Raw genomic sequence first — 11,753 nt, 5'->3', positions numbered from 1 at the left:
TGCTCCATGATTACATATTTCAAGAGCTTTCAAAGGCAGGTTAAGTGGGCTGGTATGTTCATTCAAATCATTATAAATGGCTCCTTCAAAATCCCCCCCAGAGAGCTGATCCAGCCTGTGTTCTTACCTTAATGCCCCTGACAATACCTTGAAGCTATTTGACCACTGTGTTTACCTGTAAAATCAGATAGACCCTGTGAGGGCCAACCATTTGTGGATCTCTCTTGCGGGGAGTGGATATTGTCGGCTATCTCTGGTTTCCATCACACAGACTCAAACAGCACGCGGTTAAGAGAGTGCATGAATGAGCTCTGCACCCATACAGTATCTCTGGAATCACATAAAGACAACCTTGTGCTCTGCAATTTACTGTGCAGCGCTCAGGTGCTTGTGCATGTCTCAACCAGAGGAAAAACAAAAGTATGACTGACATAATCATGTGTCAGAAGATTTATGGTCAGAGAGAGCGAAGGGTAGAGAAAAAACTGGAGAGCACATTTTCTCGCTCCTCCTCCTCCTCCTCCTTCAAATTATTGTCTTTAGCGCTGTCCACTTGTCTGAGTGAAATGTTGGAAGCTGTTGAAACGGAATAGTTCACACAGAGAGCCTTGTGTTGACGAAGGCCCAGTGAAATGTATGATTTAACAAGTCTTTTACTGTGAAATTATGAGTCATTTCCTTATTCACTAGTGGCATATTTTTAGTTGCCACAGGTTTTCTGAGGAAAAGTAAAAGCAAGATGCTATCTATGTTTCATGTGTAACTTATTCTGCGATTAGCTGCCATGCTGACAAATCAGAAATGAACAGGTATGACTGTATAAAGAAATCGGACCACTCTGGACAGTACAGTTAGGTTTAGCTTCGCAGTATGAACTGGAAATGAATCCTAAATTCTATCACTCTATTCACTAACTACTGCATCATCAGCTAATTTTTAATTTCAGTTATAAATTTGGTTGCTGACAAGCCAGTCTAATGATAAAACAAAAAGCAGGATGGGTCTTGCTTAAATATGTTTTAAAAGACTCATTGTTGGCTTTGACACTAATTGCTGGCTGGGGCTCACTGCTCGGCCGCCCTGATGTAACGGGTCATGAGAGAAGATATGGAAGCTGTGGCAGGCCTCCAGCAATAACACAGGGAGTGAGCCAGACTACCAACCATAAATCTGCAGCTACCACCAATTTCCAACCACCACTGGTGATGAGTGTGAGTGTGTGTGTGTTTCTGTCTCTGTGTGTGTGTGTGTGTGTGTGTGTGTGTGTGTGTGTGTGTGTGTGTGTGTGTGTGTGTGTGTGTGTGTGTGTATTTATGTGTTTATAAACAAAACTCCAAAGAGTAAAGCAAACCCCACTTCAGAGCAACATGGATATTACACCCCTGAACATCTTGGCATGGGCCTGCTCCTGTTTATGGAGAAACACAGCTAAGAGTATAATTAGCATTTCAGTGATCCTGCAGGGTGTCTGACTTATAGGCTGCGATATCAAAGAAGGTGGTATTTTGTGCTTGTGACTCAATGGAGATGAAGTGACTGTGGCCTCTATGCGGTGGTGTTTTGCACCTGACTGGAAAACACTGCAGGTGGATTATCCTGAAAAGTAGCTAAACATCACCGTTTTAACGGTAATGGCATCAAAGGTTTGATGGTGTAAATATTGGTTATTGATCCACATTAGTGAAACCTTGTTCAAAGTATCCACACAAACCTGTGCTTTTGCCCTTGTTATTCAAATGTTCGCTTACTACAGGTGAAAATAAATAGGTGAAACATGTAAAGGACTGCTTTTGTTTTGTTCATGAGATAATGTGATGTGTGTCACACACACAAACCTCTAGTTTAGGTTTAACCAGCTTTTGGAGCAGCTGCCTTTTTTTATGCGTGAGTCTTTTGTATCAATATTATGAAAGCTGAAAGCTCTTGTCAGACAGAGACAAGCCTCTATTATTATCCATTTCACGCCCTTTTCTCTTTATTCTGGGCAGATTATCACTGCCAATGACACATGATACGGCTAATCTACTGTAAATTAAACCTGAATTCTCATGTGTTTCAGCTCATTCACTAGAAAGTTAAAAAAAAAAGTCGCTTTTACAAGGAAAATACCCACATAGAAATGTTCTAACATACAGCACAGGTGAAAACTTTACAGGCTACATTTGTCAATCCCAGGAGATTATTGGGAGCAGGTTTTCCATCAACACCTCTGGGCCCGTCTCCCGACAGCACTTCCAGGCCAATGAGAGTGGAATCTGTAACGACTGTGGGCTTTAGCATCGTTAACATTTCCCTGACACGTTGGCCGGCCTCTCTTGGAGACTGCCCCGCATTTTCTCTGCTGCACTGGAGTTGTTGTAGCAACTAGTGGCCCAGGAGTGAATGAAGCAGATGTGCGAGTCATCTATCACCTGACAGCTCCCACTCCCCCGACTGAGCAAGTCATCACTGTGACAGTCTGCCCGACCAGTCTCATCAATTACACTGGTACCCTACCATTAGAGGACAAACACGTTTCTCCTTGGACACATTCAACTGCTTCCCAGTCTGCAAGATGGGCCCTCAATTAAGCCTGAATAACTTTCCCCTCTCAAAGAACAGATCTCTTTCTATGGCTGAGTATTGCTCACATTGTACTTGCAGGAAAAGGCCTTTGAGAGCTGATTTATCTCCATGGAGACCATATAATAATTGAGAACATTTATCTTTATTTTATGACACTTCACGAGTGCCTGATGATGATGCAAACCACAGCATAGCTACTATTAATGAAGATTTACTTTCATGTTCATCTGAAAGTAATGACTCTATCAGTTAATTGATTCCTATTCAGTGAGCCATTAGGTTAATTTATGGCATAATGTTCAACAACTCCATTACAAGGCTTGTTTATGGCAAGAAAATACCAGCAGTTTCTTTTTCGATTTTCAGTCTTTCTTATGTGTAATTCCGAAACTGGCCGTTTACAGAACATTACAACTGTTCAAGTGTGTTTTATTCTTACAATACTATTGCAAAACTAAATAGTCCTCATATGTTTTTATAACGTGGCATTCTCATTTGTTCTTTCGTCATGATCAGAGTGAAACTTGAGGAAAAACGAGGAAGCAATAAAGGAAATCAGGTCTTCCTAGTGTTATTCTGTTCCTGTATTCCATCAGTAGTAGTCATGAAATGCAGTAAACACAGACGTTTGAACACATGACACATATGAACAGTTTCTATCACTTACAATATACAACTATGGCAGTGACAGCAGGGGCCAACTTACATATATCAGATAATTTTTTCACAAGGGTTTCAAAACAGGGTGTCAGGGTCAGAACTTGACATTGAATATGCAAAACATATAAATAAGACATTCATATAAAAATAGGCTTTTACAAAATATACTCTATTAACCAATATTTACCAAAAGTGGAAAATGTGCCCATGTTTTTGATCAGTGAATAAGTCAAGTTAAGCTAAATGAGCTTGAAGTGAGCAATGCCATTGAAGACAGTCAGTAGAGCGTACAGCCTTCTACCTCAACAAGTGGGATTCTCTAGACTAGCAGCAAACAGGGGGCAGACATGAGAAGGTCAGAAGGTCAGTGTGAGTAGCCTACAGCAGTTTCATCTGGAACAACATTATTCTACAAGACGACACATTATTCCAGGCAGATTCAAATCCAGTGTGTTAACCATGGACAAGTTTTGGTTGCTTTAATAAACTAAAACCTCCCAACATTTAGTTACTTTTGATCCAAAATGGACAAAATCAGTAGTTTTCTTTATAGAATAAATTAATATTAATTATTTTCATTCTCTAAATACAGTATGTTAAATATTCCAAATGGTTGTGTCATTTCATCTGTGCACAGGGAGTGAGGACTACAGCAGTGTGTTCTGCCCAGCAATCACATCCACCATAATTCATCTGCATTAGCAAAGTCCAAACAGTCAAGATGTCAGTAAAATGTCCACATGTATAGCTTAAAGTCTTGACATTTTGCCTTGGTGACGCACACTGCGGTCATCCAGTCCCATATGCCACGGTACAGTTTTGTCACACTGTCTCCGCACTGCACCCCAACAAACACAGAAATCCATGAAGAAGAGTGAAGAGCTTTGTGTGCAAAAGAATCGTGACGCCCCATCTTCCGCTTACTGTATTCGTACACAGTACAGTAGTTCCTCATTATGTATGAAAAGACTGCAGTGTCAGCCTTCTTGTTAAGTTTGACAGTTCCAGTTTGTCCATAACAACACAAAGATATGAACACACATGCTCCCATGCATCAACATCATCATGACACACACACACACACACACACACACACACACACACTCACACACACCATCCAATAAATATTCTCATTTGCATGTGTACACCTCTGTCCTCTCACTGCAGGTGTTGCACTTAACGTAGCAGCACCACAGGAACTTGCAGTTGCACTGCCAGACGCGTGAGTACTGGTGTGTGTTGTATCCCCGACCGCAGCACATCAGGTCACAGCCGCTGATGTGTTGCATCATAGTCTTGTTACACACCCTGCCCTGCGTCCCCAAGCTCCCGGTCACAGGGTCCGCCTCGCAGTAGTTAGGTGACTTGTCTATGTACACCAGGTCTGTATCCATGGGCTTACGGTAAGAGTAAGGCTTCTTGATCTTGAGGAATTTAGGACGCTTGTTGCGGCTGGCTTTCACCGGTTCCACGTGCACCGCATGGGCATACTTCTCCTTGAGAATGTAGCCAAGCTCGCGGAACTTGGGAAGTGTAGTCCAGCAGGTTTTGGTGGTGCAGGAGCCTGAGACACCATGACACTTGCATTCCAGTCGCATGTTCTTCTCCAGGATCTAGACGCACAAAAACAAGTTAGTAACGTGGTAACAACTGCCAACCGTAAAAACACATTCTGGTGATGAGTCATTGCTACACTCTCATGAATGAGAGCCATGCTAGATTACTAAAACCAAGTGTCATGTAGTTTACTCTAATAATGGTTTTATCACTTAAAGAAATTTGGTTATATTTTTCAGAATTGCTGCTGAATTAAAATTCATGCCATGTCTACAGATTCAAAAACCTGGTGTATTTCAATCCACATTTCAACTCTTCAACTTCAAGGAAAGTGACAAAAGTGCAACTTAATAACAATGTGACTGACAAATACACTACAGTTGGGGATTAAATACAGCCCCACCGTATAGCAGTGTCATACCATATACACAGAAGCCAAAATAATGTATCGGATTTCAGGCTCTGTGTGTGTAGTTACCACACACAACACACAAATGTCAAGAGTGACTGTACAAGGCGTCGAGTGACTAGGATTACTGCTAAACCCTGAACTGATGACAATGAGAAGTGCCACTGACTGAAACTGGAATTTTCGTTAGCAACAAGGTCAATTGCAATTTCCCTTCGCTAAAATGCTTGGTGTTTGGTATGCGATATGGTCTCCTACAGCCAGTGACAAGATATTTATGCATCTGTGTTCTTGGCAAGTGAACTGTAACAATAAAACCCAAATAGAGACATGAGAACAAGAAGCAAAAAACAACTTTCCCCTGAGCAAACCACTTCATAAAACCCTTGGCTTCAACTCCCTAATCCAACAGTTGTTCTGTGACCAACACTTGTGACAGCCTTTGTCCTGACGTCTTCGACCAGGGAGCTGTGAACGGCGCTCCTGCTCAGTGTCACTGCTTTTGATTAGCATAAATAAAGGAGGGGGGGGGTGACTATCAAAACAGAGAGTCTATTTATTAGCAGAAAGAATGGGAAAGAAGCAAAAGTTTGAATCGACGAGTATAGTCTTTTCCCTGGGAGGCAGTTCAGCCGTCCAGATAAGCCAATTTGAATTCATGACCCTGAAACGCACGCAGAAAATGATCATTCTCAGCACAATTGTGTGCGAGGAGGCTTTTCAGCCACCGTGTTGGACGTGTTGGTTTTGTGAATGAGGCTATTTTGGCACAGTGAGACAGAGAGAAGGGGATATGAGTTAACTTGGGCAAAGCTCCTTTATTCTTCACTAACTCCGACCTCACTTCGGCTGTTGGGCACATTACTGCACTCAATCTCTAACCTCTAGACTTACTGGAGTCTCTTTGCCACTCCGCAGTGCTCTGCAGCCATGCATGCAGAAAAGCAATCAAAGCAGGGCGACACACACCTCGAAAATAACATTTCCGGCTAAATTTGTTTGATTTATCGCATTTTTGTTTTCTCTCTTTCTGTTTTTCTTTTTCCTTCAACTTCAGCTTTTTGTTGTAAACAAATGTTTACTGTTACTTTATTATTATCTGGCAGTAAGCAAGGCCAGGTGCATGGTATATAAAATTTATTGTGACTTGATGAAGATCCAATTAGGACTGTAGGCCCAATGATGTGATTAAAACTGTGGTTAGAGTTGCAGGTGCAGTGCATATAACTACACTCTTCTGAACAACAACAGAAACACATACTACTCAGTGAAGATCAAACCAAGTAACCAAACAGCAAACACCCATGAGGTGCATTTACAAGCACACTTCACCTGATGTGGGTTTATGATATTAGAGAAATTGTGGGCGGGGTTTCGTTATAAAGGTAACTGTATACTGTCCCAATGGTGCAAAGCATGGGGGGGACTGGGCTAATGCCTTTTTGTACAGTGTCAATCTGTTTTCAGAGAAGAGATCTGGGTTGTAATCAAACCCTGCCACTTAGACAGCTCTTCCCCTAAAAGCAGCCTTTTATTCCGCTGCTTGTTTAATCTTGGCCCCATTGCCCAGATCCTTGGCAAGGTTCACCCGCACCGCAGCATGGCAGAGACTGTTAACAGGACCTTAGGCCAGCCTCGGACTAGATCTAGTTCACCATCACATTTGGTCTTCACTTGTATTCTCTGTGTCTTGAAAGAATCTTTTTAAACTTGGAGTTGGGAGGAAATATTTTTTGCAGCATTTTCTACAGTCTATAAAGTCAATGGTCTGACATAATCCAGGTGCCAATCACTTACCTTGCGTCCCACCTCATTATTATGGAGGTTCATGAGTGTCCTCGCATTCTGCTTGACCTCCCGGGCATCGATAAATACTTTTGAGAAGCCCAGGCCGTAGCTGATGTCCGCCGAGCAGCCTCCCCACTTCCAGCCTTGGTCTTTACTGTAGAAACCCTGCTTCTCCTTGTCACAGCTACAGTCACTCAGGTTACCCTGTGTACAGGCGGCGGTAATGGCATGGGCCACCCCTGCTGCAATGATGGCGTAGGTGAACGCAGCCTCTTTGCTACCTAGGGGAGCAAGAGAAACAAGGTGATGAATATAATATAGCTTGAATAGATTTAGATTTTGTGAGAAAAAAGAATGTCAAGGTGTTTCACCTCCAGTTCAAGGGAAGTACAGTAAGTATGCAAAAGGATTTTTAAATAGGAAAAAGAGATTAATTATTAACAATATGTGTGCTTACATCACAGTCGTACTGACATATCACTCAAGGGCTGCAGTGTTTTGAAACCCGACCTGGAGACTGTCCTGTCCGTGAACCAAAATGGCTGCTGGCGATATAGTCAACAAAGCAGCATGAATAAGAGGGTTGTCGGCAAGGAAGGGCTATTGATCCGCTCAGAAACTGTCACATTCTGTGTAAACTCATAAGGCATCAGAATCTTCATCCTGCCGTTATCTCACCCAAGTCCAGCTCACAAATCATTTACACACACGCGGAAATATCGACAAATAACTAAAGGTTAATCCGACAGGACTTATAGAAAGTTCCTGCAGCAAAGTTCTCCAGTCGAATAATGAGCCAAGAAAAAAACCACTACAAAGAGAAAGTCTAATATATCTCATTCAAAACCATATGTAATGCAAACAAAGCAATACTTTTTTTTCCTTCCGATACAATGTCAAAACAGCCCGTAGTGTAATATGTGCATATTCATAAACATGATCACCAAGTTTTCATTTCCAGATCTGTGATTCATTATAATGCAAACAGGAAACTGCTGGCGACAACATCCATCATATCTACGTGTAAATAAACTCCTCTCGTCTCTGTTTGTTCAAAACAAACATTATACCTTCTCTGCGCTTCCTCCTGCTTCACTATGTAAAGCTGCCATGTTTTTGATAAACATCACCATTGAAAAAAGAAGAAGAAGAAAAAAAAAAACTCATATTGAGGCATCAATTATGTGGACGTTTTTATAGACTTGATGGGCTCCGAGCCAAAAAAGAAGGTGTGTCAGTTCTGACTGCACCGTTGTTAATTTTTCCCCTGCAGTTCTGAGTGCATGGGTTCACCACAAGAGATGGAATGAATTCTTCATACACTTGTAATGAGAGGTGGAAGATATTAAAAGGAGAGTGGACAAAAGCCGGTGTAAGCTGAACTGGGAGTGCCAGTTCACTGTTCTTCTGCCACATTTTGTTTCTCTTTCATCTCTACAGTGTCTCAGTGTGCTGCCTCTTTATATGGACCTCGTCTCATACAGTTAAGTGCATCTACAAAGTTCAAGTGCAAACTTAGTTGAAGCCTACAAATACTTAAACGGCTGATGCACCTTGCATTACTCCTCAGTTCACTGGTCATTCCTCCCTTTACTTTAAGAACAATTGCAAGCTACACGGCTCCGCTCAGAATGGGCAGCAACAATGGCATTCATTTACAACCATTCACCTTCTACGCTAATCTGATCAGTGAAACCAATCTATTTGGTATGGCTGTCCAAGCCATAGACTAAAACTCCTCTCTTGGAAACACAGACCAAGTCTCTTGATGGGCTCAAAACTCATTCATAAAGGAACAGATTGTCAAACACCACTGTTTTCATTTCAACAGTATGAAGAGATAATCCTTTCTTTCCAATAGCAGCATGCAAGATGGCCTCAAACAGCTGGTCCAAGCTATTGACCATTGTGTAGAAGGGTATTTGGATTTTCTTATATACTTCAATAGCTCTGGTTGAAGAAAAAATATTTTAAAATTCTTGTAAGGTTTGTAAAAAATAGTTTTTCAAAGTCACCTTTGGTTATCAAACTCCCTATAATGATGTCATAAAGGTATCATTAGAAAAATATCTTTATGCTCCATTAAACATTGTTTAAACCAGAGCTTCCTGGTATTGGTGCCTTCAATATCTGACAGTCTTTAATCGAATATATCAGTTCATAATAGCCAACAAACCAGCCACAAAACTCCAGCCATGATTTCAATATTGCCATGTTCATCCTGCCTTTGAAGGAGACCTTTGTCTCAGCAGAAACATTGATTTGGATTAATTTGTTTCTCTAATTTAGTACTTTCAAGTCTTGCTTTCCTCTTGGCTTTTCCCCACTGTAACTTATACCCGTGGTAAGATCTACAGTCCCTACAGTGGGAGCCACAGCACCCATCACTAGACGGGATAAAGACCAGTGAAAATGTGTCTCCAGAGGCTCCGTCAGGCTGAAAAGAAAGGCTGCCAACATTCACAAGAGCTTTGTTACAGTGCTGGCTTCAGAAACCTTTTATACATGCTCAGAGAGCCCTGCTCAATGAAAAGTCTGGAGCAAAACTAGGCCTGATGTAAATGACACTGGTTCCTTATGGGATGTTCCCTATTCTATAGATGCAGTGATACAAAGCAGATGATCATTTATTTGCAGAGGAAGTTTGTCTGGTGCAGATTTTGACTGCAGATCAAGTGCACCAGCTAAATGGTTATGTTTTGCGAGGCATAAAGAAAAAGGGTATATGTCAAAGTTTATTTTTTATTTATTTAGTTTAATTTATTTATTTATTATTCTTACAGAAGGCATCGGGTCATAATTTGAACTTCTTGATAGGCCTAGATATATCTGATAATTCATTTCGCAGTGTTTTATAAATGCTGATCATAATTTTGGAGGGGAATCGCAAAAGAAGCCAAAGTAAAGTCTGGATGCATTTTACGATTTTATATCTATGCGCACAAATACGCATAGATATAAAATGTGTTAACCCAACTGCCGGAGAAAACAAAAAGAGTGTCAAATTGTAAACAAACGTTAACAGACAGCAACATACCCACTTTCAACTCTTTTCCGAAGACTGTCCTCTCTCCAAGCGCAGAGCAGTTCCAGCGCCCGTTTTTGAACTGAAACTGACACTCGTTGATGCCCATTTGGGCTCCCTCTCCGATGACGATAATGGCATCGGGGCGACTCTGACAGATAATCCGTTGTCTGGGGGCCAAACCGGGGATCTTGTTACAGATTATGCTCGCACCTAGGGCCACCACCGACGAGAAGCCACTGTGAATGGAAGATGGATAGGACTTAGAAAAAGAAGCCATCAACTCTTTATTTTTTTGTCTCCTCTAATAAGCACACTGCCCTTTGTGGTTTATTAACTGTAACCTTAAACCTGTATAAAATTATAATTTTGTTCGGATAATTATATTTTAACACTAAAACGTATCTTAAAATCCACGTTAATAGATATTCATTAACATGTCTAAGCTGCAACATAAGACACATTTTGTAAGTTATAGGCTGCATTAAAGTTGCAGATACTTTTCATGCTTATGTCGGCATTATTTTTTATAATAAAGGAAATGTCGTCAAGTGATAAGCACGCAGTTGCCACGGGTCTAACAGATAAAGTGACGCTGTTCTCTAAACGCTTTATTTCTCATGAATAAAATCAACAACCTGCTTTGGAGCAAATATTGGATAGACAATCGGCGTTTTCGAAGGACCAACAACAGATCATGGTTATTGTCTTTTCTGTTGGAGAATAACGCACAACAAACTAATGAGAAGTCAAATTTACGCAGCTCACCCAATTTTCAAATAAACAATTCCCAGACAAAGTAAAACTCTTAAAATCCAGCGTCGTGTTCTCCGACTCATTGCGGCCCCGCTCTCAGTTTCATGCAACGATCTGTGGAGCTGATGAGTAACTTATGAGCGACGCTTATTCTCCGATCGATCGCAGCCCAGGTAACTCCAGCGGAACTCCAAAATGACGAAAAGCATCAAAAACTAGCGCAGCTCGGGAACTCTTACAAGTTTGCCGGCTATAGGGTATCATCCGAACTCCCTTTACTTGGCCCCCTTTCACTGGGCCCTCTTGTCATTGCTAGGGTGTCACAGGTAACCCGTGGGTGAGCAAGTGCGATTATCTCTTTCTCACAGTTCCTCTGCAACCCGCAGGTCTTGGCTATATATCTGGCTCATCTATCTGGGGCGTGTTCACAGAGACATGGGGCCCTGCTGAAGAATCCCGCCAGGGCTGAATCTCAACACACACTCACACTCACACACACACACACACACACACACACACACACACACACACACACACACACACACACTGATTGGGATGGCTATTTATTGGGTTATTAAGTGGGTCAGGGCTCAGATTAAAGTCACCATTCATTTATATTTTAAGGAGATTTTTACCAAGTTTGCATCAATAAAATTAGCAATATTTTTCCACAATTGCCAAAAAGAATAAAAGCAAAAATAAATGCAGATATAATCTTAAACCAAGACAAGTAAAATGCATAGATTTTTTTTTTGATTTAATGAATTATTCCCTCAAAAAAAGGACTCAAACTGAAGAATAGTCTCCCCACTCTCCGAGTTTGCATGAGGTTAAATCACAATTATGAAATTTAATACATGCATTTATGATATTTTAGTTGTTTTTTTATATTCAAAAGAAGAATTCATCCTCTTCTCACTTTTATAATGTGAATATGAATGGATCTGGTGCGCGCTACCTGTAGTGCGCCTCTGTGCCGGCACACGCTCTGGA

General features: G+C 41.3%; 1 protein-coding gene across 1 annotated transcript; it reads right to left on the bottom strand.

The window, feature by feature from the left end:
- Positions 1 to 3,120: 3,120 nt before the first annotated feature.
- wnt7ab (wingless-type MMTV integration site family, member 7Ab) lies at positions 3,121 to 11,036 on the bottom strand. The gene is made up of 4 exons (XM_023429518.2): positions 10,773 to 11,036; positions 10,017 to 10,243; positions 6,989 to 7,260; positions 3,121 to 4,838 (listed from the first exon to the last, which is right to left on the bottom strand). Exons 1-4 carry the CDS (start codon positions 10,841 to 10,843, stop codon positions 4,356 to 4,358), a joined length of 1,053 nt encoding a protein of 350 aa, XP_023285286.1. The 5' UTR covers positions 10,844 to 11,036; the 3' UTR covers positions 3,121 to 4,355.
- Between the last annotated feature and the right edge of the window lie 717 nt (positions 11,037 to 11,753).

Source organism: Seriola lalandi, unplaced genomic scaffold, assembly GCF_002814215.2.
Source record: "Seriola lalandi dorsalis isolate HSWRI2012SDOR001 ecotype SW California unplaced genomic scaffold, Sedor1 jcf7180002054896, whole genome shotgun sequence".
Taxonomy (NCBI): Eukaryota; Metazoa; Chordata; class Actinopteri; order Carangiformes; family Carangidae; genus Seriola; species Seriola lalandi.
Note: the sequence above shows the minus strand (reverse complement) of the source record. Positions and strands in the feature narration are given on the sequence as shown.